This window comes from Aspergillus sydowii, assembly GCF_001890705.1.
Source record: "Aspergillus sydowii CBS 593.65 unplaced genomic scaffold ASPSYscaffold_1, whole genome shotgun sequence".
NCBI classification, from domain to species: Eukaryota; Fungi; Ascomycota; class Eurotiomycetes; order Eurotiales; family Aspergillaceae; genus Aspergillus; species Aspergillus sydowii.
The window spans coordinates 398131-423550 of NW_024467859.1; the positions used below are offsets into that span (position 1 = coordinate 398131).

At 49.8% G+C, this 25420-nt stretch overlaps 12 protein-coding genes across 12 annotated transcripts; 9 read left to right on the forward strand and 3 right to left on the reverse strand.

Annotated features, from left to right (window-relative positions):
• Nucleotides 1-116: 116 nt before the first annotated feature.
• ASPSYDRAFT_53088 (uncharacterized protein) lies at nt 117-3009 on the forward strand (the record flags this gene model as incomplete). The annotated part of the gene is made up of 3 exons (XM_040848617.1): nt 117-526; nt 1070-2519; nt 2941-3009. 3 exons carry the CDS (start codon nt 117-119, stop codon nt 3007-3009), a joined length of 1929 nt encoding a protein of 642 aa, XP_040707192.1.
• A 298-nt stretch (nt 3010-3307) lies between these two features.
• ASPSYDRAFT_140106 (uncharacterized protein) lies at nt 3308-3695 on the forward strand (the record flags this gene model as incomplete). The annotated part of the gene is made up of 3 exons (XM_040841015.1): nt 3308-3409; nt 3481-3563; nt 3641-3695. The coding sequence occupies 3 exons, from the start codon at nt 3308-3310 to the stop codon at nt 3693-3695; spliced, it is 240 nt and encodes a 79-aa protein (XP_040707193.1).
• A 164-nt stretch (nt 3696-3859) lies between these two features.
• On the reverse strand, nt 3860-5652 carry ASPSYDRAFT_83455 (alpha-N-arabinofuranosidase; the record flags this gene model as incomplete). Its single annotated transcript, XM_040851226.1, has 6 exons — nt 3860-4755; nt 4807-4906; nt 4957-5045; nt 5104-5231; nt 5284-5478; nt 5546-5652. 6 exons carry the CDS (start codon nt 5650-5652, stop codon nt 3860-3862), a joined length of 1515 nt encoding a protein of 504 aa, XP_040707194.1.
• An 845-nt stretch (nt 5653-6497) lies between these two features.
• On the forward strand, nt 6498-8665 carry ASPSYDRAFT_1153916 (uncharacterized protein; the record flags this gene model as incomplete). Its single annotated transcript, XM_040840003.1, has 7 exons — nt 6498-6524; nt 6585-6630; nt 6712-6790; nt 6845-7036; nt 7097-7340; nt 7403-7659; nt 7742-8665. The coding sequence occupies 7 exons, from the start codon at nt 6498-6500 to the stop codon at nt 8436-8438; spliced, it is 1542 nt and encodes a 513-aa protein (XP_040707195.1). The 3' UTR covers nt 8439-8665.
• ASPSYDRAFT_228584 (PSME3-interacting protein) lies at nt 8624-9873 on the reverse strand. The gene is made up of 2 exons (XM_040844115.1): nt 9462-9873; nt 8624-9371 (listed from the first exon to the last, which is right to left on the reverse strand). Exons 1-2 carry the CDS (start codon nt 9625-9627, stop codon nt 8809-8811), a joined length of 729 nt encoding a protein of 242 aa, XP_040707196.1. The 5' UTR covers nt 9628-9873; the 3' UTR covers nt 8624-8808.
• Nucleotides 9874-10057: 184 nt separating this feature from the next.
• Nucleotides 10058-11854, forward strand: gcy1 (putative glycerol dehydrogenase Gcy1). The gene is made up of 4 exons (XM_040845598.1): nt 10058-10450; nt 10533-10661; nt 10720-10968; nt 11029-11854. The coding sequence occupies exons 1-4, from the start codon at nt 10428-10430 to the stop codon at nt 11522-11524; spliced, it is 897 nt and encodes a 298-aa protein (XP_040707197.1). The 5' UTR covers nt 10058-10427; the 3' UTR covers nt 11525-11854.
• Nucleotides 11855-11999: 145 nt separating this feature from the next.
• ASPSYDRAFT_83459 (uncharacterized protein) lies at nt 12000-13423 on the forward strand (the record flags this gene model as incomplete). Its single annotated transcript, XM_040851227.1, has 2 exons — nt 12000-12052; nt 12112-13423. The coding sequence occupies 2 exons, from the start codon at nt 12000-12002 to the stop codon at nt 13421-13423; spliced, it is 1365 nt and encodes a 454-aa protein (XP_040707198.1).
• Nucleotides 13424-15690: 2267 nt separating this feature from the next.
• Nucleotides 15691-17717, forward strand: cbhC (putative cellobiohydrolase). Its single transcript, XM_040845599.1, has 7 exons — nt 15691-15776; nt 15828-16328; nt 16400-16653; nt 16707-16844; nt 16901-17158; nt 17251-17492; nt 17550-17717. The coding sequence occupies exons 2-7, from the start codon at nt 16054-16056 to the stop codon at nt 17598-17600; spliced, it is 1218 nt and encodes a 405-aa protein (XP_040707199.1). The 5' UTR covers nt 15691-15776; nt 15828-16053; the 3' UTR covers nt 17601-17717.
• Nucleotides 17718-18193: 476 nt separating this feature from the next.
• ASPSYDRAFT_37940 (uncharacterized protein) lies at nt 18194-18750 on the forward strand (the record flags this gene model as incomplete). Its single annotated transcript, XM_040845601.1, has 2 exons — nt 18194-18399; nt 18709-18750. A coding segment is annotated over one exon (158 nt), but the record flags the coding sequence as incomplete, so codon positions are not given.
• Nucleotides 18490-19506, forward strand: ASPSYDRAFT_83461 (casein kinase II subunit beta; the record flags this gene model as incomplete). Its single annotated transcript, XM_040851228.1, has 2 exons — nt 18490-18954; nt 19012-19506. The coding sequence occupies 2 exons, from the start codon at nt 18490-18492 to the stop codon at nt 19504-19506; spliced, it is 960 nt and encodes a 319-aa protein (XP_040707201.1).
• Nucleotides 19507-19862: 356 nt separating this feature from the next.
• Nucleotides 19863-20876, reverse strand: ASPSYDRAFT_141432 (arylformamidase; the record flags this gene model as incomplete). Its single annotated transcript, XM_040841143.1, has 2 exons — nt 19863-20673; nt 20767-20876. The coding sequence occupies 2 exons, from the start codon at nt 20874-20876 to the stop codon at nt 19863-19865; spliced, it is 921 nt and encodes a 306-aa protein (XP_040707202.1).
• Nucleotides 20877-22982: 2106 nt separating this feature from the next.
• ASPSYDRAFT_1153928 (uncharacterized protein) lies at nt 22983-25191 on the forward strand (the record flags this gene model as incomplete). The annotated part of the gene is made up of 2 exons (XM_040840004.1): nt 22983-23649; nt 23709-25191. The coding sequence occupies 2 exons, from the start codon at nt 22983-22985 to the stop codon at nt 25157-25159; spliced, it is 2118 nt and encodes a 705-aa protein (XP_040707203.1). The 3' UTR covers nt 25160-25191.
• Nucleotides 25192-25420: the final 229 nt, after the last annotated feature.

Below are 25420 nucleotides of genomic sequence, written 5' to 3' on the forward strand. Positions count from 1 at the left end.
TTCAGCTGCACATCGAGCTGACAGTTGACAGCTGCCAACTACCAATTGCCAGCCTCACGCCCACTGAATATTTTTCCAGAGGTAGCCTTACCTTGAAATCTTTATTTTACCTTACAATGGAGCACATCCCACGAGTGCGTGGCTCCAAGCTCCAAATAGCTCGCCTCCGCGTCCCCTATCTGGCAAGCGATTGGAACTACGGCAGCCGGCGCCAGGGTTTCGACACTTTCCTCGCCTTCCCCAAAAAGCATGGGTACAGCTCTTTAGTAGACCGGGAGGATGGTGGTGATAATCTCGCCACCCCATCAGTTGGGTTTCTGCAGGCTTGGTTGTATTTCGGCCTCCTGGCTGAGGCCTTTGGAACCAACGAGATGCGCCTTGACCCTAGCCATTTCATTAGCGACGCTGGTAGTAACAATGAATTTATTACAACAAAAGACTTGGATCGATATATCTGGTACTGGGCCGCGGCGATTGCGCATGGGACGCGCGACGAGATTGACGACCATGCAGAGAATCTGGACAAGTGTGTCGAGCTTGCGAACGCGGTCGTTAATGAGTACTGTCAGCGGATGCCAGTGCCCCAACGATACACTTACTCGGAAGAGAAAGACAAAGAGGAAGTAGTATGGTCGGTCCCAACGTCTGTCCTCTTTTCAATCATCACGCTGGTGGACTATCTGCGCCGCGCGCGCATCGACATCAACATGTACAGTTTCGAAGCCAATCTTCCCAGTCTAAGATGGGATTTCCCGCCGCTTGACCAGGCCCTTTTGGAGGCGGGATGGTGCGAGGGTGAAATCGCTAAACTGAATCGGCAAGCTGACTGCTCAACTCGTTTCTGCCTCGCTCAGATAGACCGATGGGCGCAGGGCAGAGATCACAGCAGATGTTCTGCTCGCGCTGGTTGTCAGGCGCATCAGATTGATGAACCAACCTACAGAACTAGACACCGACCTGACTGCAAGGGTAATGCAATGTGCCGGGGTATAAGGTCTCCTGTTGGTGACGTTACCAAGATCATCGCTGACGGCGGGTACCCGGTCGTTAACCTGGCCGACAACAATAGGGAAGTGGAGGCACACCCAGCAAATCATGGGGATCTATATGTCACCATATCGCATGTCTGGTCGGACGGTCTGGGAAATCCGCACGACAATGAATTGCCATATTGCCAGCTCGTATATATCCAAGGCCTTGTTAACGTGCTATACCCGGAGTCTCAGCGGCCTGTGAAATTCTGGCTTGACACATTATGTATTCCAGTCGGCACCAGAGAGTCTGCGTTCCGACGCTTGGCTATTAATAGGATGGGAAAGACGTTCCGACGCTCGGACAAGACACTTGCCCTCGATAATTCACTCATGACTCAGGAGCCTGATGATATGGATTGGGTGGAATTGAATATGCGCATCAAGTATTGTCCCTGGGTGACGCGCGCCTGGACTTTGTTGGAAGGACGTGTGGGTAAAGAATTGCTATTTCAGTTCAAGGGCAACGCTGTTTCATCAAATGTGGTGTTCAATCGCTCATATGCAGCACGAAACATCGCGGCCGTATCCAAAATGCTTCAACAGCGAGGGGTAGAGGGCGTACTCAATGAGCCAGCTGCGGTCAATCTTGTCCGAGCGCTGGTCCTGTTACCAAAGGAGCCGAGACAAAGCCTTGAGAGCGGCGACGAGGATGAGCAGGAGAAACTTGCGTATCAGGACACTGTTCAAGCCGCAATCGAAGCATACGAGGCCTGGATGCCAATTCTTGCATCTGCCGGGCTCGCCGACAATCCATCAGAGGAAGACGACGACATGAGCGTTAACATCCAAACCCGTGTTTTCTGTCCTGTAATAAAACACTGTAATGCCGGCACACGCAATATTCGCGACGAGTTCTGGCTCGAATCCATCGAGACTTCGCGCGCTGAATCGGCAGAAGAAGGCCAACAGTATCTGCCCCATACATTCTTCGAAGATGTCTGTCACGCGTTCCGCGGCCGAACAACAAGCAAGTCCGAGGACCAAGCCATATGCTTCGGCCAGATGCTGAGTATAGACACCTCGCAGATAATAGATATCCACCCGCTGCGCCCGAGGCTGCGATACTGGTTCACGCTCTTGGATTCGTACCCGGCCCTCCGATTACTCTGCTGGGCAGTGGGATTTGACCCACGGGCTAAATTGACTGAGTGCCAGGAAGGAAGAATAAAGATACTTTTGTCCCAGATTGGTAAGCTGCCCGTGTCTATTCTATTGTGGAACGTGCCACGCATGCAACCACTGGGCTGGAAATGGGCGCCATTGTCGTTGCTAGATGCAGACACCGGCACCGATGGAACTTGGGCGAGCAACGAGCGAGGAAATGTAACACCTGATGGCTTCACTGTCAGTTTCCCCGTGTTGCGCTTGAAAACAACAGACTACATGACTACTGAGACGGACTTGGGCATTAACATCTGCGACCCTGTCCATTTCGTAGTCTCCATTGCGGACGATGGCCTAGGGGCTGGGAATGCCACTTTTAGGGTCTATATAAGCGATTCCTCCCTGTGGGAAGGGTATAAAAAATGGTCAAGCATTGTGCGCTCTGGCGTTCTAGATAGACTTGCAATCTTGACTCGGCGGCGTGCATCAGTCCACGACCCATTCAAGAACAGGGGCGTTTTGCTGGAGTTGCGTGAACCAAAGAACTCGCTCAACCTAGCTCATTTGAGAGCTGTGGTTGAGAGGATACATGGAGCAACTGAGGAGTCGGTCCCTGCCATTCTCATAGATGGAGTGTGGGATTTAGACTCAACATGGTCTATTGGGTGATGTTTCACTGCAACCTACCGTTAACACCAAGAAAACAGCAAATGAGATATGATATGAGACCTATTAATGTGTGCATGGTGTTGAGGATCGTGAGCAACGATGAAAGTGTGAGGACAGAGTTATCGCGCACGAGATACTTTCCTATCTTTCCCATATACATATATTGCAAGTGAGACACCTGGCCATGATGGGATCTTGGTGAAAGAATGATCTACACCAAAGTGGAAAAGTGCAAACGATCGGCGATAATACGACTTAGTCATCATGACATCGAGCGGGACATATCGGAACTAAACCAAAATAGGAAAGCATAAGCAAGCGCCGGCGGGGCGACGTCATCGTCGTTACATGGGGTACTCTACAACATATATATCGAGCAACTTCTAGGCATCTCAATTTGAGATAAAAATTTCATGAACCCGTCATCTCATTTCCCCAGAATCTCTCAGATACAACGTCAACTCATTTCAAGATCATTCCACAAATACTCGCAAACCAAAATGCCTCTTGTCGTCCCTGGAATCAACAACACCGGTGGCAGCAAGGACGAATGGCTTAACAAGCTCGTTGGGAAGAAGATTAGCGAGTCTTCGGATGCTACTGTATGGCTTCCCAATATACCACCCGTATTTATTTTCTGGGGTTAGGTACTGACTACTGCTTGATTATTTAGTCATTCGCGAAGAAGGATCTCCCCGAGACTCACCGGATTGTGAAGCCCGGCGGCATGCAGACGATGGACCACAGACCGGAAAGGTATGAATTTTATATCCCAACGCCCCAACGCAGATTTGTGTCATTTACGAATAGAACTAACAGTGGTTGTATTGCAGGTTGAATATCCACGTTGATGAGAACGACAACGTCCGTGATGTGAACTACGGCTAGACGCTTACGATAGTTGTTACGACCAGTTTTATGATACAATAATACTACTGATATTCTGGGATCTTATTTTGAAATCCAACTGCGTTCTATGTTCGTAAAATAGTAGGCAAAGACCGTCACTGGGAAACAAACCACCGATGAAGCACATCGTTAGGCCGCCCTGCTTAGGCCTTCCATCTCAGAAGGGTAAGCGAGTGTTTTGGGAACAAATACGAGCCCTGCGCACTCCACTTGCCCTCAACAAGGCTGACCTCCTCTTTGCCCGCCATGTTCGTCACTGCCGGGTTATCACCAGTAACAGTGAACACAGAGACCTCGCCAGCGGGTCCCTCGATCTTAGCCTCGATTCCTTTCTCTTCATGGATGTTGATTACGACGACATTGACATAGCCATCATCGCCTAGTGTAGCGCTGACATCTAACCAAGGGGTGTCCTTGACGCTGCGCACCCATTTCGGCTGCGTTTCACCCTCATAAGCTGAGACAGAGACATGAGCGCTGACAGTCCAGCCCCGCATGTAGTTTGAGAACAAGTACAATGGCCACCAGGTGGTTTGCTTGACGATACCATCTTTGGTAGTCATGAGAGGCGAGATGACGTTAACGCTCTGTGCAATACAGGCCATTCCGACGTCTTTGCTCTTGCGGACGAAGACGTTGAGCCAAACGCCTACCGCAAGGGCATCGGATAGGTTGTAAGACTCCTCTGCACCTTTACTGCCTTCAGCACGGATGGGATCCCACACGTTCCATTCATCAAAGCAGATAGTTGGGCGAAGTTGCTCGGGAGGCACTCCATTCTCGACCCGAGCGAGGTCGATGAGGGAGGATGTGATTTCGATAGCGCGCTCGGCGGCTAGGGGTGCTGTGACATTGGGGAGGTGAGAAGAGGAGGCAGTGTACAGGTGAATGCTGTGCATGTCGATAAGAGGGACAGCACTGGTTGAAAGGGGTGAATGGACGGGGAGCATGGTTTGTTTCAAGGTGTAGTAGTCCCAAGACGCTGTGCCATCCTGTCCACATAGGATCAACTCAATAGAGGGGTCAAGGAGTTTCAAAGCTAGTAAAATATTTAGTAAGATGCGTCTTGAATATGTAATAAAGGGTTTACCTTTCGCCCATTGGTATGCTTTGTGAGCATATTCTTCCTTGGTAGCCTGCTCAACCTGCCACGGTCCCCATACCTCATTTCCAAGAGCCCAGTATTTAACCTATATTTATGTTAGCATGGAAAACATTAAATGAGCGCCCAGATACATACATTGTACGGCTCCTGTCGTCCATTTTTGCGTCGAAGGTTTGCGTAGTAGGTGTCTCGCGTGCCGTTGCAGTAATCAACCCACCCCAAAGCTGCGTTACGAAATTTGTCAGATTCTTCTGGCAGCATGAGCCATGAATCGAGAGTTACCTTCATCGAGAGTACCGGTGCCCATGTTTAGGCAAAGGTAGGGCTCAGTCCCCAGGACCTCGCACCATTTCAAGAACTCGTCGGTTCCAAACTGGTTGGTCTCTGTACCCAGCCAAGCAAGTTCCGGCCTCGGAGATAGTCAGTATACTATTGAATTGAAAGGCAAGGTACGAGACATACCTTGCAGGGCGTTGCTCTCTCGGGCCAACTCCATCGGTCCAGTGGTATGTTGCGGTGAAGTTACCACCAGGGTAACGAACGACTGGAATTTTGAGTTCCTTCAGGGCTTCTAGAACATCCTTCCGAAAGCCATCTGCGTCTGACAATGGGTTACCAGGATCATAGATACCCCCGTAGATGCATCGACCCATGTGCCTGGGGCCATGCGTCAGCTTAGGGTGGTCTTAAACTCGGGCTAAAAGGCCGCGACGTCAAAGCTTACTCTGCAAATCCCGCATAAATGTTAGGGTTGATTTTCGAAATGCGGCGGTCTGGGTGTATGGAGATTCCCGGAGCATCCTGCTCTTCCAGCTTTGTAAAGGTCGTCATAGCGGCGGAAACAACGAACTAGATCAAAGAAAGGGATCGAAGGGAATATAGGATCGGGAACTGATTGGTAGGGAAAATCGAACTAAATATTCGAAGTGCTCTTTCTAAGTCTTCGAAGACCGAGGCGAGGCGACTGGGCAGCTAATATTAATGCCAGACGGACTTCTCTTGAGTGCCAGAAGTAAACGGGCAAATCCCCGGTGGGGTCCCTCTAAGCTTGACAGGAAATAGATTGATTGCATTCCGGCGGAGTTGAGGGCGACTGGCGAGATTTTTGGCGCCATTGATTTGGCGGTTGAGGCCGAGGCCTGGCCCTGAGATATTCCGTCAATCAAAGACGGCCCCTCTGTGCATCACGCTAACCCATGCTCTTCGGCTCTCCGCAGGATCGGCTGACATTCCATCCCGCATCCTGGAATCGGGGTCCAGCTTGTTATTCGTAACGGGAGCTAGTGGTTCTTCGTTGATTTGCCCTCTCATGGTGTTGCCGCTGGTTTTGGCCGACAAGATTTATGCACTGTGAGCTCCTTGACAGCCGTGCCAGCTGAGTTCCGAGTCCTTCTGGGATTAACCCGGCGGGCACTGCGTTCGTAGCGATGGTGGCAGTCGTACCATATCCCTTCAGGCGTAATGTAATGTCAGAGCTCTTGGATCGCTGCGGTTTCCGGTTCTCCGTTGTGGTCGTGTAGTCTCATCCCCAGATTCTTTAAAAGAGGCGGGTCCTGCTCCTTGTTCTCCGATTTCTGTCTCCGCAATTTTCCTCCGGATTCTCGAACTTGTTGAGAGCTCAAGGCGTCGGCACGCATCATTTGGGTTACTGAACGCACACAGAGTTGTTGTTCACCATGCGTCTCTCTCCTGCGTGGTACCAGGTATGTCTAGTTGCTATTGTTTCAGCAGTTGTTGGGAACGCCATACTGACGACCATTCAGTTCCTAGTAGGCGTTTTCGCCTCCCTTGGGTCATTCCTTTACGGATGTGCGTCTAGTTTTCCTTTTGGTTCACCCCTCCTTGATGGGAGCCAGTTTTTAGTCAACTAATCATAGACATTGGGTGCAGATGATCTGGGTGTCATCGCAGAAGTCATTGCTAGTGGCTCTTTCATATCGACCTTCAATGAGCCCAGCGATACACAGACGTAAGTTGACCATGGAGAGAAAATCGAGCATGTTGAACTGACTCTTACTTTTAGTGGTCTAGTTGTTTCCATGTTCACAGCAGGCGCCTTCTTCGGTGCGATGTTTGCAGGTCCCACTGGTGACTATCTTGGAAGACGTTGGACTATAGCCATTGGTTGTCTCGTCTTCTGTCTTGGTGGAGGTCTCCAAACTGGTGCCCAAAATATTGAGTACCTGTATAGTGGTCGGTTCTTCGCCGGCGTGGGGTAGGCGCAATCCTAGGTCTGAGTACATTCTGAGAGCAAGTGACTAACCTCAGTTTTCAGGGTTGGTTTCCTTACCATGATTGTGCCACTATATCAAGCCGAGATTTGCCATCCCGATATCCGAGGACGTGTCACCTCTCTACAGCAATTCATGTTGGGTGTTGGAAGTCTCTGCGCGGCGTGGATTTCCTACGGGACATACATCGGCTTTGACGATACGAACGATGCTCAATGGCAGGTTTCTCTTGGTCTGCAGGTTGTTCCAGCTGTCTTCCTTGGGCTCCTGATCATGCTCTTCCCTGAGGTGAGACAAGACTTCTCTCCCTTCGTTTGTGACACTTGCTAATGTATTGCGATCTAATATAGTCTCCCCGTTGGCTTATCGATCATGGCCGCCAGGAGGACGGACTGAAAACCCTAGCGAGGCTACACGCCTACGGTAACGAGGATGATGCCTGGGTTCGTGCAGAATACACTCAGATCCAGGAGAGTATTCTCCGCGAGCACGAAGAGGAGGCCAAGTCGTATTTGGAGCTCTTCAAATCGCGGTCGTCTTTCCGTCGACTTTTCCTCTGCTGTGCACTCCAGGCGTCTGTGCAGATGACTGGCGTGTCTGCAATTCAGTCAGTATCACCTCATCCGTCTCTTTTTTTTTTTTTTTTTTTTTTTTTTTCAATACGGGTCTAACAAATACACCCACATTAGGTACTACTCGGTCGATATTTATGGACAGATCGGAATCTCGGGCGACGAGACGCTTCGCTACCAGGCCATCAATTCTATTATCGCCCTAGTTGCGCAGTTCCTGTGTATGATGTTTATTGATCGCTTTGGTCGCCGCTGGAGTTTGATCGGTGGAAACTTAGGCAACTGCCTCACGTTCATCATCGCTTGCATTCTGTTAGCCAAGTTCCCTCCAGAAGTCGGCAACACTGGAGCTCATTGGGGCTTCATCATCATGACTTGGCTTTACAACTTCTCCTTTTCATGCACCTGTGGTCCCTTGTCCTGGATTATCCCAGCTGAGGTCTTCGATACCCGTACTCGTTCCAAGGGTGTCTCGCTTGCGACCATGACCTCCTATGCTTTTAACACAATGATCGGCCAGGTGACGCCACTTGCCATGACCGATATTGGGTACAAGTACTATTTTGTGTTTATCATCTGCAACTTCACCAACGCGCTGTTCTTCTGGCTGCTTCTGCCCGAGACCAAGAAGTTGCCGCTTGAAGAGATGAACGACCTGTTCTCGAAATCCCCGTGGATTATTCCTGGCACAAAGAAGGAAGACTACGTAACTCATGACTTGGAGCGCAGACTCGCGGAACAGGAGGAGAAACAGCACGTTTATGCAGAGCATGAGGAGCAAGGACATAACTATGAGGTGAAGGACAAGAAATAAGCTCGCGAACGCGGGCGCGCTCATATATTTGGTGTCTCGAGATACTGTGTATTTTAACAAAGTAATCGTACATTTAGTCACCATGTGTACGGCGATAGTTCTGAAATTGAAGTGAGCCAGAGTAAGAAGCCTATCACTTGAATGATAGTATTGACGTATCGTCGGCTCGAATGGTCCAAATGTATTGCCGTAATCGTTATCTTGGCGTCTGATATATTCCAATAGAGTTAGATGACCAACGCATCTGCTCAGGTGGTGGTTGATATGCACCAGGATGATTGCGCAGATGTAGTTTGATATTAAGCCGTCACAGCCAGAACTGTTGGTTTTAGTGTATCACATATTAATCTGATAAGGGATTGTGATGCTGTCACTCCGAATCTGAACTATACCCAGCCAAGCCAAGAGACGGTGCAGGTGGATTAACAGCTTGCTTCGTGGGTTGTTGAGCTAGCGTGCCCTTTGCGTCCTTGTGGCCATTGTCCACACTTGCCTGTTTGACTTTCTCCTCCACTGTTGTGGAAGCCACGTCCTTGCTGCCCTTATCTTCAGCGTTTTCCTTCGCCTTTTTATTCTGACCCGGCGTTTTCGAGGGATCATCAGTAGTATCTTCGCCCACGGACTTACGTTTTCGGCCTGGGACGAGCAACGTGCTGCTTTTATCGCGTCGTTTCTTGCGGGGAGCAATCTTCCAGTCTTCTCCTTCGGCCGCTGGCGCAACATCTGCCGTGGTATCCTCAAGGTGGGCCTTTTCTGCTTCCTCCCGTTGCCGCCGGAACAACTCCAATTGTTCGGCAGTCTCCTTCTTCACGGTGGCCTCCTGGGCTCGAGTAGACTCCATTATAGAGTCAAGAAAATCGACTTCGTCTTCATCGAGCGCACGGAATTGGTTCTTCAACTTTATCTTTTCCTCGAATTCTTCTTGTTTGGCCACTTCATGCCGGCAAGAAGATCATCATGGAATGTCAACCAAGCGCTTGAGGAATCGGGGCTAATGTTCATCTCCAAAATTCAGTTACTCACTTTTATTTTGCTGGAGAACATCGAATAAACTTTTCCCTCCATCCTGCTTCCCTAACTCTGCTTTTCGCCTTCGCTCCTCCTCGAGTTCTTGCTGTGCGCGGAGCCATTCGTCATCACGCTCAACGGGCGCCTGGTCCGTTCCTGCAGAAACGAACCCTGATGACATTTTTGCGACTTTCCAAAATGGACGGTAAGGCGCAACTCAATACCTCCACTGCTTCTAAGGCAGCATAAACCAGAGATTCCAGCGGAGAAACGCGAATCCGAGTCTCTGGAACTTGTTTCGTGAGGAAGACACAAGATGGAAAGTCTTCACTTATCGGATACCTCACAGAATCAAATATTTACTGCGCGTATAGAACAGATTGCAGTAAAATGGAAGCAATTATTGGAGAAGGTACACAGGGAAAGTTATGCCAGAGAATCAGGGTGAAGGTCAATCTTGTCTATCTCAGGTGGCAGAAAAGGGCGGTGAATGTCGCGATTCTGGCACAATGCCGGGAAGCTTAATCATCCAGCCAATAGCATGATGCAATGGCTTCGGCACTGCGGCAGGGTCAGTGACGCCAGGGGCTTCTTATCTCAGTCAAGAGTCTGAAGACTCAGGGGTTTACCTATCTGCTGCGTCTCATCCGAGTACATGGTGGAACCCGGCCGCATCAGATTCTCAATTGAGTCCGATATTCCCGCCAGAATACCTGCTCTGTACTGGCGGATAAATTGAGGATAATATGAGTGGCCCGGGAAAAATGGATAAATGCAGATGGATCGCAATCTCCACTCTGAGGTGCCAATGCCCCTCCAATGCCATCATTGCCCCTCCGCGGTTCTGGATGGACCTGCCTTGCCATGCTGTCCTTGGGATTTACAGGCCCTCTTATAAATCCCGCCTCTGCCTCGTAATTTTTAGAACTTTTCAACCTCTCTATTATCTTCTATTGAATCGAACAATTCCACTCGACCAACATGTCAAACACTGAGAACACGAAGTAAGTGCTCGCGTGTCGGCTCTCAACGCGCAAAACCCCATTTAGTACGAAGTAATTGCTAACACATTTTCTCAACTTCCAGGAAGGTGTACACCCTCAACACCGGTGACAAGATCCCTGCTATTGGTCTTGGTACATGGCAATCCAAGCCCAATGAGGTCAGGGAGGCTGTCAAAAACGCCTTGCTGAAGGGTTACCGTCACATTGATACGTAAGTTGCTTTACGAGAGCTTTATAGGAAATACCGAGTACCTGACCGCAAATCCTAGTGCCCTCGCATATGGCAACGAAGCTGAGGTCGGGCAAGGTATCCGTGATTCTGGAGTTCCTCGTAGCGAGATCTGGCTCACTACCAAGCTCGACAACACATGGCACCACTGCGTCACCGACGGCATTAACAGCTCTCTGAAGGATCTCGGCGTCGACTATGTTGATCTCTACCTAGTCCACTGGCCCAGCTCGACCGACCCCAATGATAAGAAAAAGCACCTTCCCGACTGGAACTTCATCAAGACATGGTACGTTGCTCCTGTTCTCACGCATCAAGTGAAGGATCGATAAGATTAACTCAATGGTAGGCAAGAGATGCAGAAGCTCCCAGCCACCGGCAAGGTCCGCAACATCGGTGTCTCGAACTTCGGCATTAAGAACCTAGAGATCCTCCTGAACGACCCCAGCACCAAGATCGTCCCTGCTGTCAACCAGATCGAATTGCACCCCAACAACCCATCGCCCAAGCTCGTCGCCTACAACACGTCCAAGGGCATCCACTCTACCGGCTACTCCTGCTTGGGATCCACCAACTCTCCTCTCTACAAGGACCCTACGCTCCTGAAGCTGGCTGAAAAGAAGGGCAAGACACCCCAGCAGGTACTCCTTGTGTGGGGTCTGCAGAAGGGCTGGAGTGTTATTCCCAAGTCTGTCAGCAAGTCCCGTATCGATGCCAACTTCGAGATCGATGGATGGAGCCTGACCGACGAGGAAGTCGTGCAATTGGACAACCTCAAGGACCGCTTCAAGGTCTGCGGTGACGATTGGCTCCCAATCAAGGTCTTCTTTGGCGATGATGAGTAAATATATAAACATACCCCAATTTTCTAGATTGAATTAGAATTTTTCCGTGAATTTAACGACGAATTGAGTAGAGTTAATACTCATGGCTGTAGATACTTTTGACCAAGGTAACTGAGGAGCCAGTTCTAGCGGAAGTATATATACGAGCCGCTGTCAAGGACAAACACCAGCGATTAGAGCAATTCAAATCCCTACAGCCTTTTATTAGTACCACCAATGTTTCATCATCTTTGGAGATTCGAAAGTTTCATTTCAAGATTCTTTTTTCAAGTCTCCAGGACCTCAGGCTGCCATTGGACTGAAAATGTTTTCATGCCTCAGGCACGTGGCGAGAGATCACATGCTGCACCGCCACATGGGGTGATCACCTCCGTCATCAGGCATCCTTCGACCTTTTCTCCTCTCATCAATCATCTGGAGGATGATATTCTCATCTTCGTCTTCTATTTAAGTCTCTATTTTCAGAATCGTCAGGATGCCTCCGTCAAGTGGGCACCTGCTGCTCCCCAAACTTTGGAGAGCAGCTAGGTGAGTCATTCGCCACCCGCCTTGTATACTTCACCCTGATAACTAACAGCCCCTTCCAGGTTTGCCTACGCGAAGGCGTACAAAGCCGTAAGGGCAAAAATTCATGAACCAACTCAGCAGGTTTCGCTTCGTCTCCAGCCAGCGTATGCCCGGATTACTCCCCGACAGCCCATCAATCGAGCCGCTGCTATCCGGCAAGCCCGCAGTCGCCACTTTTCCACCCGTGCGAGGGGTTCGTTTGCTTCATACTTCCTGGCGGCAGCTCAGGGTAGTCGGACTGCTTATCAGTCGTCGCGGGTAGCGTCAAACATTAGTCGGTTCACTAGTCGAGCACCTTTTGCGTCGACTCTTCGCCCGAACCTCACCGGAGGTACTCTCGGTCGTACCGCAGGAGGCTATGCGATTGGTGCAGGCCGCATTGGAGGGGCGCGATACTTTTCACACGGCGCAGCCGCACCTGCTCAGGTTATAAACAATGTCTCTGTTGGCGTGAGAGCGTTTTTCCTCTCTGGACAAAAGGCTCGGTTCGACGGCATTGATCCCATCACGGGAAACAAGAGGTTCAAGGCCGTGACCGTACTACAGGATGAGGCGGAGAAGAAAATGACCACAATTCCTCGCGCAGCTCCTGGCTCCTTCATTGATTTCCAGATTTCTCCTACCATCACCGCTTTCGGTCTTCAGAAAAAGTTCGCCCCAGCCGGCGCTGAGACTGAAACCCTCAACTCCGAGGGCCTTTTGGACTTCCTGTCTGCCGACTTTGCCCGTGCCCTTAAAGATCTGGCTGTTATCCTCAACGATCTAAAGCGTCTAGCTACTCTGGGTGACCTGCCCATCGCACTCCAGGATAAGTCGACAATTAGAGTCAGGTTTCCAGGTTGCGATGCGGAGACAGTGGAGCGACTTTGTGATGAAGTAGGAGTACAGCGAGGGAAAGTTACGCAGGATACAGATTTCGACATCCGTACAGGTGCCGAAGTTGCACTCCTCTTCCCTTTCGCTCCCAGTGTTTCTCCGTCCTCTGATACGGAAGATTTCTTCTTCCACGAAGAGGTAAAATCGTCCCAACGGCGCGATGAAGTTGACTGGCAGGCAATGTTATCAGGTGAAGATGGCACACAACCGTCCGTCGGATACCGGAAACGGTCACCAAACGAGTTCAGCTTCGATGACGTGACCATGTTTGGATCTAACCCTTGGGCCAAGTCTCCCTCGGGTTATTCAAGCATTGGTGTGAGCGAGCTCGGTGATCGTGCGTTCTTCCCTGATGTAATGAGCAACGGTATCCCAGAGAGTACGTCGGCTTATGAGGGGTCTGAAGGCATCCGCAAGTTCATAGCGGAGTGTGACCAGGCTTCTGCGTTCCGCTAGTTTGTTTTATTGCATTTTGTATTGACACCAGCTTGACTGCTATTTCTTTTGTATTTATCCTATCGAAACATATACCATAGCAATACCAATCCTTGATCGAATAACAAGACCTTTTTCCCAGTTTCCTCAAACAGCCTCCCTGGGACGCAATAAGTGCCAAGGCATAGTGCAGTTCCAGCTCATCGATATTTTGGTTTAGCTAGAAATAAATGAAGTGGACTCTAAATTTAAATGTACTCGTCACGTAGCTGACCGCTTAGTGCCGCGGGTCAGCTACGTGACGAGTATAGGTCATATGCTTCACGATCTCGATACCGTCTTAAGCAAGATCCTCGCCTCAGCCATAGATATGGCTATTGTCACAACTGATTTGACGTAGCTGCGTGGCATGCTGTCAAGAACGAGGAGGCTGTTTGTGAAAAATATGGGCTAACAGATCTCCACCAAGGAAAGCCTCTATCATTTAGGTTAAATTTGCTTCGGGTTTGGTGCGGCCGAGAATAGGACTTGTTGGCTAGCTGGAAGAGGAGCTAACCAGTGCTGGTTGCGTAGACCAGCTGTGTGCTTACTACCAGTAATATCAGCCTTCTGCAATAATTCGAAGTTTATACGGATGTTAGGTAGTGTTCATAATGAGACCGGTCATGTCCAGGATCTCTATACAGGCCAGGACTTCGCCTGGAGTTCATCTATAACCACAACCACAACCATAGCCAGTCGATATAACTAGCCTCCCAATCGGATGCTTTTTGTCCCACTCACAGTGCGCACCTACAAGTTTGTTAGTTTTCTCACAGCCTTAGCAGGGCCAGTCGCAACAGTGGCCCCCCTCCCAACCCAACCGAGCCTGATGTCAAAAATCTGACGGAATGAGACAAACCCGCCGAAGAAAAACAGGCTACCTCATATTCAGCAACGGGTGCTTCTCGACAGGCGGAGGCGCTCCGCAATACAAGGACATGTATGCCTTCATGGGAAATGGGATAAAGAGGGCGATTAAAAAGATTGCAATGACGGTCCCGAGGCCTTTGAGAACTCGTGCAGGATCGACGATGATGATAATAGTATTGATACACCTATGCGCAAGGCCTTTTTTTGTGCCTGACAAGGATGTGTAAGTCTGGGACCCATAAGTGACTTTTTGCTTGGTAGGGATGAAAAGATCTCTCTTTATGGGCGTGAGAGGGACGATCGCCGGTTTTCTTGAGTTGTGGACTTAGCTGAGCGAGTCAGACGCAGATGAAGTGTCTTTTGGCCTGGAAGTCCGGTAGGTATCCGGACTGGGCTGGGCTCAGCTTTACTGGTAGGTTTGTGCTTAAGAGACTGAGTCTACTTATAGGGTAGAATTGCGTTTCTGTTATTTTTTGAACAGCATCTCTATAGTGGTGTCAAGATTCATCTATATTCAGCGTGGGTGGCTGTTCTCTTAACCTTGGTAGAGACCTTCGGCCCTGCTAGGGCTACTAAAGTGTTCGGAGAAGAAAGGAGACACCGAATAATCGAATCAGTTTTCGCACGCTCATAAGACGTTAGTAGATCCCTACCTAAATTAGACCATAATATGGGCAACCTAATCAGCCGACCTGACACGGACGTTCCTGACACGGTTTGACGGTCCGAGCTTCCTGAAGAATACCCCCGCATTTTATGCAGTAGAAATGACTCGTATGGGGAGTGAAAATGAGTAAATAGCACAATATGCGATACTTCGTTTCTTGGCTTGCTCCTGAATTTCTCCGCTGTAGGCGATGATATCACACAACCTCCTTGTGTTCGACCTGATCAGGGTACACTCACCACTGCTGTAGAATAGCAATACCAGTACATTGAGCTGAAGAAAACAATTTTTATGTGTGAAATTTATGGTGATTAACCCGGTGGGGAGCTAGTCAGTAGCCTTATCTCTATACATGAAACGTCTGGCCTTATACGGACTCCGTCTCTCCACTCTCCTCATTCAATGAGAGATCCGCGAAAGCCGGGATGAAAGACTGCAGCTACCCTCAATATTCTCTATACCAATTTCATTATAACGGGAAGCAATAACAGCTGTTGAGATGCTGAGCAAGCTCCGTCTTGGATCTAAGAGATCATCAGGGGAAAGCCACATCCGCCCAGCCAAATAGACAAGGGAATGAAACACCCCGCGATCCTTTCGTACAAGCAAAGGAAATGAAACGCGCGCCGGCCTTGCTCGGCGACGAACTTATGACGATCAACTGCCCCTTGTGCCTTTTCAGTTACGGAGAGAGTCCGTCTAGGTTGGCGTCATGTCGAATCGAACCCTGATTGTAGTCGGAAGGCTGCCCGGATGCTCACCGTCGAAACATGCCACCTCCTAGTAGACTAATCGGTAGGCTTCAGGAACAATGGAATCGTCCAATCTGCTGAATTTCGGATTTAGCCAGAGGGTGTCGACCCTCTTCCGGCCGTATATTCCTTGATTCTTTTGGCAGCGAGCGGCGATCTGGAATCAATTTAATCAAGCCTGAGCTAGAAGTTTCCTATATAAGGGTCTGCCTCGCTTGCTCTCGATACCAGCCCAGTTTATCCAGACGAAAGGTTATCTTTCCTGCAGGATCAGAGAAAGCTGAATTCAATTCGCTCTTTTACCTTGCTTCAGATTCATTATGCAGTCCGCCAACATGAGGGCATTGATGGCCCTTGTGCCACTCCTTGGTGCCGCAGGTGTGAATGCTTTGCCCCAGGCAACGAGCACGCCCGTTGCATCCCCGACAAGCTCTGGGCCTGCTGTTACAGCCTCAGGAAACCCATTCGAGGGGTACCAGCAATACGCCAACCCGTACTACAGCTCTGAGGTTATCAGCTTGGCTGTCCCCTCCATGACAGGTTCCCTGGCGGCGCAGGCGTCTGCGGCTGCTGACATTCCGTCGTTCCACTGGATGTAAGTCTTTATTGGGTTGGGGCTATGCGTTTGTGGTTGAGTATAGGACTGACGAAACGTTCTGTTATCAGGGATACGACGGACAAAGTGCCTACTATGGGCGAATACTTGGCGAACATCAAGGAGCAGAATGATGCTGGTGCCTCGCCCCCGCTAGCCGGTATCTTTGTCGTCTATAACCTGCCAGACCGTGACTGTGCTGCGTTGGCCAGTAATGGAGAGCTTTCTATTGCCGATGGTGGTGTCGAGAAGTACAAGGGCTACATTGACTCCATCCGCGAGCATGTCGTGGAATACTCAGACACGAACATCCTCCTCGTCATCGGTTGGTTGACCTTAAGACGTCTTATATGAACTCAGTAGCTAAAAGTCATACAGAGCCTGACAGCTTGGCCAACTTGGTGACCAACTTGGACGTTGAGAAGTGTGCCAACGCCCAGGATGCTTACCTCGAGTGCACCAACTACGCCATCACCCAGTTGGATCTTCCCAACGTGTCCATGTACCTTGATGCCGGTACGACAAAGCTTTCAGTCTCCCCGGCACTGCCTTTTTTTGCTAATGTGGTCTAGGTCACGCTGGATGGTTGGGCTGGCCCGCCAACCTTGACCCGGCAGCCGAGCTCTACGCAGGCGTGTACAAGAACGCTTCATCCCCAGCGTCGCTTCGTGGCTTGGCTACCAACGTTGCCAACTACAACGCCTTCACCATCGACACCTGCCCCTCCTACACCACGGAGAACGAGATTTGTGACGAGAAGAGCTACATCAACAACCTCGCTCCTAAGCTATCTGCGGCAGGATGGGATGCCCACTTCATCGTTGACACTGGTACGTAACTAAGACAGATGCCGCCGAAAAAAAAAAAAAAAAAAAAAAAAAAAAAAACTCCAACTAGACGCATATACTGACCAAATGACCAGGCCGCAACGGCAAGCAGCCTACTGGCCAGATCGAATGGGGTGACTGGTGTAACTCTAAGGGAACTGGATTCGGTGCCCGCCCAAGCACAGAGACTGGTGACGAGTTGGTCGACGCCTTCGTTTGGGTAAAGCCTGGTGGTGAGAGCGATGGCACTTCTGACACTAGCGCTGAGCGCTACGATGCTCACTGCGGTGCCGAAGCCGCTCTCCAGCCTGCTCCTGAGGCCGGTACCTGGTTCCAGGTAAGTCTTCACTCCTTCGTTCTTACCCGTGTTCGTGGACTAATGTGGTATCTGCAGGCCTATTTCCAGCAGCTTGTGGAAAACGCCAACCCTCCTCTTAGCGGCTAAGTGCTCGTTGACGGTGTTTGTGTAGAAACCTGTACATAACTGGAGGATTTTGGATTCTTGGTCAATTCAAGATGTAAATAGGTAGAACTTGATTGAAATTCATCTGCTTTATGGAGATTCCGTCATTCAACCATGTAAGGTACGGATAGATTGAATTGAATCAACCAATGTATTTCTCAGTGAAAGGAAGATCGCCGCAGTAATCGCCAGAGAGGCAGGCAGTGCAGAAACGAGAAGGCGGTGAGGCCAAACACCAAAATCCCGATAAAAACTGACCGCCAACCCCGCGCTAAGCCTCAATAAGAAGATCCTCTGATAACAGCCGCTGCAAGAAAGGTGAAGAACACACTCTGCATTTATTCGAACTCTACAGATCCCACTGCCATTGTGAAATCCTTTTTTGTGTGCCCGCCTTGACATATCGTCTTCTGCATGCTCTGAAGGAAATATCCCTGCTGTACAGTTCTGAGGACTATTCTGTGCTTGGGTCATCTTGGGCCGGTGTTCTCAGGAACTGTTGCAGGAAAAGCGACGATATCTTCTTCGTACCTCTGATATTGCTTCGTGGCGACCGACGACCCGACTATTCAAGATGATGGAGGATTTCAACTCTGAGACTGATAGCGACTACACCAGCTACTGGAGAGATTGGGTAAGTCCTTGTCATTTCCGTTTACAATATTGGATTGTGGGGTATTGGCAAAAGAAAGAGAATCGCACAGCTTGGTCGCACCTTCATGCACTGCCGTGAATGAGAGCCCATGTCGCCGCCGAGAAGGTCTCAGTGTTTATGTCCAATGTATGGATCGCTGCCTCGAGGAGCTTAACACACTCTTCGCTCGTTCCTTTTTCTCTCCTCAGCATTCAACAGCGTTTCCACCAGGACAAAATGGCGGCTCCTACCGATCATTCTGATATGGACTCGCTGTCTGGGCCTGGAAGGAACCTCATCTCCCTTTCTTCGGGTCTTTCTACTGGGTCAGAAGCGACACGGTCTTATTCTGAGTCCGAATCGCGTTCTGAACCCAGCCTTGCCATGCGTTCCCTGCGAGAGCGCTATCCCTACAAAATTGCTCTTCCGAGACCTAAGCCTAACTTTTTCTCAAAGTTCATTTCGTCCCGCGGAAACGAGTACTTTTGCGAAATCGACGAGGAATATTTGACTGATCGTTTCAACCTTACCGGCCTTAACACCGAGGTCGCTTACTATCAGTATGCCTTGGACCTCGTGACCGATGTTTTTGACCTCGATGCGGACGACGACCTTCGTGAACAGATCGAGAAATCGGCTCGCCACTTGTACGGACTTGTTCATGCCCGTTACATTGTCACTACCCGTGGTCTCGCCAAAATGGTACGCAGTTACTGTTCCTATGCTGAGGCTTGTGTTACTAACGAGTTGTCGGTTTAGGTTGACAAGTACAAGAAGGGTGATTTCGGGAAGTGCCCTCGTGTTGCGTGCGAAGGCCACCCTCTCCTTCCTACCGGTCAGCACGATATCCCGAACACCAGCACCGTTCGTCTCTACTGCTCCAAATGCGAGGACATCTACAACCCCAAATCGTCCAGACACGCATCCATTGATGGAGCCTACTTTGGCTCTTCTTTCACTAGTATGCTGTTCCAAGTATACCCTGCTCTCCTCCCCGAAAAGAGCATCGCCCGCTATGAGCCTCGCATCTATGGCTTCCGCGTCCACGCCAGCGCTGCTCTTGCACGCTGGCAGGATCGTTACCGCGAAGAGACCAGAGCCCGTCTTCGCGATGCTGGTGTGGAAGTGAAATACGTCGAAGACGACGAGGACGACGAGCGCGAGGACGATGAAGACGAACTTGAGGAAGCCGATGCCAGAGGAGGTAGGGTTGCGGGAGATGCCGCCTCTGGCCGTATGGACATGGGAATCTAAATTTCTGACGTTTTTACTTGAATATTTGTTTCCACCGTTTGTTGAAACAGCATATTCTCGATGGGCGGGTGTTCTCGTCGTTTTCTCCTTTCCTTTTCGTGGTTGGCACTAAAGCATAAGGCGCATGGCTCTTTCTTTTCTTTTTTTCCGTTTCATTTTGTGCGAGTACGATAACGATCTACGATCATGGGGGAGTTGAAGTTTTTGCAAATGGCTGGCCTGCTTCTCTTTTCTCTCTTCTTTCCTTTCTAATGTGTACTAGTTTCATGATACCTACTGTTCATGACGTGGAACATAACGAAATCAAGTGATATCTACTCTTACAATGCAATACGTACCCCACGAATATCGTAACCTCATACTCCCGTTTCCTGGAGCCGCGAAAGAGTAAACATAATTGCCCTCGCAAGTTCCGCGCCCTTCTCCCACGCCTCATCATGTTTCCCCTCGATCGAAAGAAAATGCACCTTCCTCTCCCCGCTAGATCTATCCTCCTCCCAACCCTCCAAACGCTGTTTCATCCCCTCACTCTGAGCAACATCGCAAAGCTCATCACCCTCCGAATGCGCCAACACAACAACTCTCCCCTCTTCCCACGCATCTACCCCAACAACGCCCGGCGACACAGCGTCCCACACACTCTCATCACCCCCAAAAGCCCCCTCAATAATTTCCTGGTACGCAGAGATATCCCTATGCGAATCCCTCAAAAACCGCAGGTTATATATCCCCGCCATTCCCAAGATCGCCATGGGAAACTTATAATAACAGGCGACTGCGTTCGAGATCAAGGGCGTCGGCGTCATCGATTTCATAACAGCCTGAAACGCGAGAGTCGCCCCGCAGCTATGTCCAACAAGCACATAGCGCCCCCCGATCTTGTATTTCGCTTCGAGGAACGATAAGGCAGCTTGAACGTCTGCTATGTGGTCTGGGTGCTTTGCAATGCGGGCGGAGCTGGGTGAGAGATTTGACAGGTCTTGCTTGTGTGAGGGGTGGGGACTTAGACGATAGGAGATTGAGGCGAGACCTGTTATCGGTTGTTGTTGTTGTTGTTGTTGTTGTTGTTGTTGTTGTTGTGTTTGTGAGGAGAATATGGCTAGTGCCGGGGTCAGGTAGGATGTTGCCGTTTGGGTTGGGTCGCGCCAGGCGCCGCCGTGGATTAGGCTGTTGGATTAGTTGGATTAGAATATGATGTATTATTATATCAGAGGAGGATTGTAATCAAAGCCGGTTTGATTGGGTTTGGAGGGAATGTACATCACCCAGTAGCCGGTATCATTTTCTGTGCTTGCTGGTGCGGGGTATGGGTGTGCGACTGTCACGGTTTGTAGGTCGTGGTCGCCGTAGGGAAATGTTTCTAAAGTCATTGGACCTATTGGTGATATTTCCGTGGAGCGGTTTGTTTCCGCGCTGAGGTGTGGTATGTTGGTTGGAGGCAGAATTGAGGGTGGGTGAGTATTGGATTGTTGGAGTTGGAGTTATGAAGGTGGGGAGGGGTATCTTATCAATACCTCTAGAGAGATGGGTATGCCGGGTACGTATAATAACTACCTTCTCAACTACATCTACACTACAATATAATTTCTTCACTAGGTTAGGTTTAGGAAGTTGGAACGCACTTTGAGTCCGAAAGCTATGCTCTCCTTTCTCAGAATTGTTCCCAGTAATACAGTGATATGTCAACTTTAAACACTTCCAACTAGGTATAGTACTAAATACATCATTGCCCTTCTGATAATGCTATTTTAATCCATAAGATGGTAAAAATACTGATGAATTTGGGAAGTTCAAGGATAATGCAGAAGAATTTTTTGAGAGTGCAAGCCTACTGCACATTCGTCATGATTTCCTCCATCTTCAGATCAGCCTCCTCTGCTGCCCTTCCCTGTTGATAGAGAAGCCTTCTCTAGCAGTAGGTTTTCCAAGTCTCTCTCTTCAGAACTTCCGTCGTTCTTTTACAGAACCCGTATCTCTTGCGCCACACTTTCCTTTTAACCCGGACCATCAACCCCACGCTCATACTCCTTTCTAACAATAGGTTTTCGCTGTCAAGACCTCAACAAATCTACAGTTACAGGAATCTATGCCGCTAAGGCCCTCATCATGGAACCATAATCTTAATCGTACCTTTCCCAAGGTTCCTTTACTCCTTCACCGAGTGTGACCAGCGAGAACCATGTGTGCCCTGTTGAGAAGGTTCACCGGCGGTGATAAGAAGCGCTCTAAAGCGACTGAGATTCACAACCATCTCTGTCGTCTTTTGTCTCTCCTGGGGAGCAGTATCAGGGTAAATGTCGAGATTCCACCAATCTCGAACTGCACACCCCAGCATTGGTAGGTCTTTTCCCAAATCAGCCGCTTTATACCATTAACGGCTGTGACTGTCTGTTCTCATCATTTAGGCTTGTGATATCCGGGAGGCGGGAAAGGTCCATGAGGACATCGGTGAGTTTGGCCTGGTATGCTTGGTCCTCGCATGCGATCTTCACAATCGGGTGCCAGAGATATTTGAGTCTCTCGGCTGTAGGCTGGCTGAGGAATTGGCTGGTGATGCAGCAGCCGCGAGTTTCGTGGCGGCCTCTGGGGAGGAGATTTTGTTTGTAAAGAGGACTCGGAGCACTGCAGGACAGTCATTGAGATCCCTCTGCTTACAGGCCATCTTAATGACAAGGCCTGGCAGCCGTGGCGAGATGAGCTTGTTCGTCGCTTGTCATGTCCTAAACAACTTTTATTTACAGCATGGGAGCGATTTACTTACCGCAGCCAGTCCAACTTTTTTCTTCAATTATTCACTCAGCTATCAAACCCTTCAGTGTTTAATTTTAGTACAATACCAATATCGTGTTCTTGTTGATAGTTGTTCACCGGGAGCCTTGTTTGCGCTGTATCCACCATGGCCACAAAGATGGTATTTCCCGTTGACTCTTGACTCCCATTGTTTTGTCTTATCATGAGAATGGCCTACGCGTGCTTTGTGTTGCTCACTTAAAACATTCGAGACAAAGAGGTCATTGTAGGCAATGACGACACATATCTGGTAGGCCGGGCGCTTGTACATATGCTCCTTTGGCTACATTGTTTGTCCCAGAACGGCAACTCACAGATAGACCCGAAATGCATTTCCCCAACAAAGATACTCATTCCATAAGGCTTCCATCGTTTCTTCTAAAAATATTCGACCACGAGCAAACAGTTGAAACATAAATTAATATGCTCCTTCCCGCGATTTCTTTATAACACTTTGGCTACACCGGTATGTGAAGAATGTTGATAAAGAGCCCTTTATCCCTATACCAAACGCTGAGATGGAGCGCGGCATGCATCCAGTTTACACTATACAGCGCACATTATGAAGATAGATAAATCACCCACGCCTATCCCTGTCCTCCATCCCAGGAGAAATGACAAGTTCGATAAGCCAAGCCCATATATAGTCAATTTCTACGTGACGCGCTGGTATACACGCTACGAAGATGGAAAACAAGGACAATGAACAACCCCCTGCTCTCCGACGGAGTGCTCGCATTCCCAAGATACAGCAGCAGGCTGCTGCCAGGGCTGCTGCACAAGCGGAGGCAGAAGCAGAAGCAGAAGCAGCTCGTCAACCCAAGAAGCGACGAACGAATGCATCTGCGAAGGCGGCTTCGGCAACGGCTCCGCGTACCGCGACGAAGCGGGCCACGTCCGGGCCTTCTAGACGACGTGGGAGACAGCAGCCTGTGAATGGACCTGTGGGCCAACGTCAACTTGCACCCCGGCCTGAGCATCAACCCGGGAACCCTGTATATCAACCTGCGATTCAGCCTGCCGTTGAAGCTGTGCCACAGCCTCAGCATCAACAGCTAGCATTTTCGCAACAGCAATTCCAGGGCCAATATCAAGGCCAATACCAGCAGGAAACCTGGTATGCTCCTCAAGCCCACTATCAACAACAAGTTCCGCGGCAGCAACAAGCTCCATATCATCATCAAGTCGGGTACCCACGTGAAGTTTATCGATATGGACCTGGGTATCAATACCAGCCTACCTATCCCCCTCCAAGTCAGCCTCCAAATCCCCCGGCAACACAGGCTGTCATACCCACACCAGTCCATACAGCAGTGGATCATCATTCTAAGCCCCAACCTGAGTATCACACCGGTACGAAACTGTGCAGCAATGGCCCCTCCCGACTATAAACCAGCCTGCACCACCTACAGGCCATGCTGTGGATCAAACTACACAGCAACAGCCCCTTCCGTCTGTGCATCAACTTATACATCCTGGGTTCGATGCTACGGCCTATGACCAAACTGGAGTGCAACTAGCTCCCTTGCAACAGACACCTCAGCCTCCGGCCCAGCCGGCGCCCGCTCCTGCGGGTCTTGATACGCATCAAAATGCACAGCAGCCCGTGCAACAACCGGTCGCCCAGCCGGCTCACCAACCTCCACCGAAACCTGTAGCCCAGGCTGCGGAAGAGCCTGCGGGCCAACCAACGGGACAAGCTGAACGCCAATTGATTGTGTCTGGCTTTACCGGCCCCCAACGGTCAAACTACAATATGCCTAATGGCGGGGATAATCTGATGTCAGAAAAGCAAAGCGAAGTCCCGACTGGCTGGCCAATCGACCGCTGGACGAGAGACGGGCTTTATGACCACCGTGCGGCCGAGTACCTTAATAAATGGCACTGCTGCTTCGATGATAAGTCAATGAAGCCACATAATGACGAGTCAACGGGGCCCGCGGATGATGAGAAAGACTTTTGCCTTCGGTTACTAGAAAGCGAGTGCCCAACGCCCAGTGGGACTTTATTCGACCCTGGCGATTTTGAATATGTCTATGAGAGAGTAAAATCAATGAATGAGGTGGAAATACTTCACCTCGTCGGCGATTTGATAGTGCCCCAAGCGGAGATGGCAGTCCATCGTGGTCAGGTCACTTGGACCAAAGCCCTCAAGGACAAACTCTGCCAGCCCTGGACTCATTCAGTTCCGTTCGACGAACAGTCTACGAGGTTATCGCAACGATTTGTCCGGAATATGGAATCCACTGGCTACTTGCTGCCCATACCACAGCCAGATCGTACGGTGGGATTTTCTCAACTTGCTTTTAGTGCAAGGCAACAGCGCCGGCTAATGGCCCAGACGATCAACGATGTCAGGAAGGATCCGGTTTCTTTCTTCTATGGGCCCCGCAACATGTTCTTTCCCTTCTTGACAGCAGAAGTACAATGCGGGTCCTCATTCGAGCCCGCAGAGCGGGAAAACGCCCACAACATGGCGGTGGCTATGAAGGGAATTGTCGCATTATTCAAACGTGTATCGAATCTCGAAGAGGAAGAAGATCCAAACCAGGAAGATCTAGAACTAAACCAGAAAGTTCTAGAGCTAAACCGGAAAGTCCTAGGGTTCTCAATCTCGCTGAATTCCGAGAGAGTGAAGATCCATGCCCATTATCCCATCATCGAAGAAGAAAAGATAACGTACCACCGCTGGTGTGTCAGAGATTTCAAATGGACTTCCGAGGCGGACAAATGGCAGGCGTATAAGTTCGTCATGGCTGTCTATAACGACTGGGCACCGCGCCATCTCAAAAGACTACACTCGGCAATTGATGGCCTACCCCTTGAATATCAAATCGACATGTCTCCCAACAGGAGCGACTGATAACAACGGACAGACGGCTGTGGCTGCACCGGATTTTAATGTACCAGATGTTGACGTTGATGCATTAAAGGAGCTGGTACAGGCCGAAAAAGACTCCCGTGAAAGAGAGGGTATAAAGTACACTCCAGAAAGTAGTGAGGTGGCTCAGGCGTAAAACATCATCGGTCTTGCCAGATACAGTTTGCAAGTTTTTTGTATATATTTGATATACCCGTATATATTCTATACTTTGGTTAATGAATGATGGTTCATGATAAGAAT

Coding starts and splice junctions, on each gene's coding strand:
- cbhC (XM_040845599.1), top strand. CDS start 16,054: ATGCAGTCCGCCAACATGAGGGCATTGATGGCCCTTGTGCCACTCCTT. Junction 16,654..16,706: donor GAACATCCTCCTCGTCATCG/GTTGGTTGACCT, acceptor AAAGTCATACAG/AGCCTGACAGCTTGGCCAAC. Junction 17,159..17,250: donor CCACTTCATCGTTGACACTG/GTACGTAACTAA, acceptor CCAAATGACCAG/GCCGCAACGGCAAGCAGCCT.
- gcy1 (XM_040845598.1), top strand. CDS start 10,428: ATGTCAAACACTGAGAACACGAA. Junction 10,662..10,719: donor GGTTACCGTCACATTGATAC/GTAAGTTGCTTT, acceptor CGCAAATCCTAG/TGCCCTCGCATATGGCAACG. Junction 10,969..11,028: donor TGGAACTTCATCAAGACATG/GTACGTTGCTCC, acceptor ACTCAATGGTAG/GCAAGAGATGCAGAAGCTCC.
- ASPSYDRAFT_228584 (XM_040844115.1), bottom strand. CDS start 9,627: ATGTCATCAGGGTTCGTTTCTGCAGGAACGGACCAGGCGCCCGTTGAG. Junction 9,372..9,461: donor TGTTCTCCAGCAAAATAAAA/GTGAGTAACTGA, acceptor GCCGGCATGAAG/TGGCCAAACAAGAAGAATTC.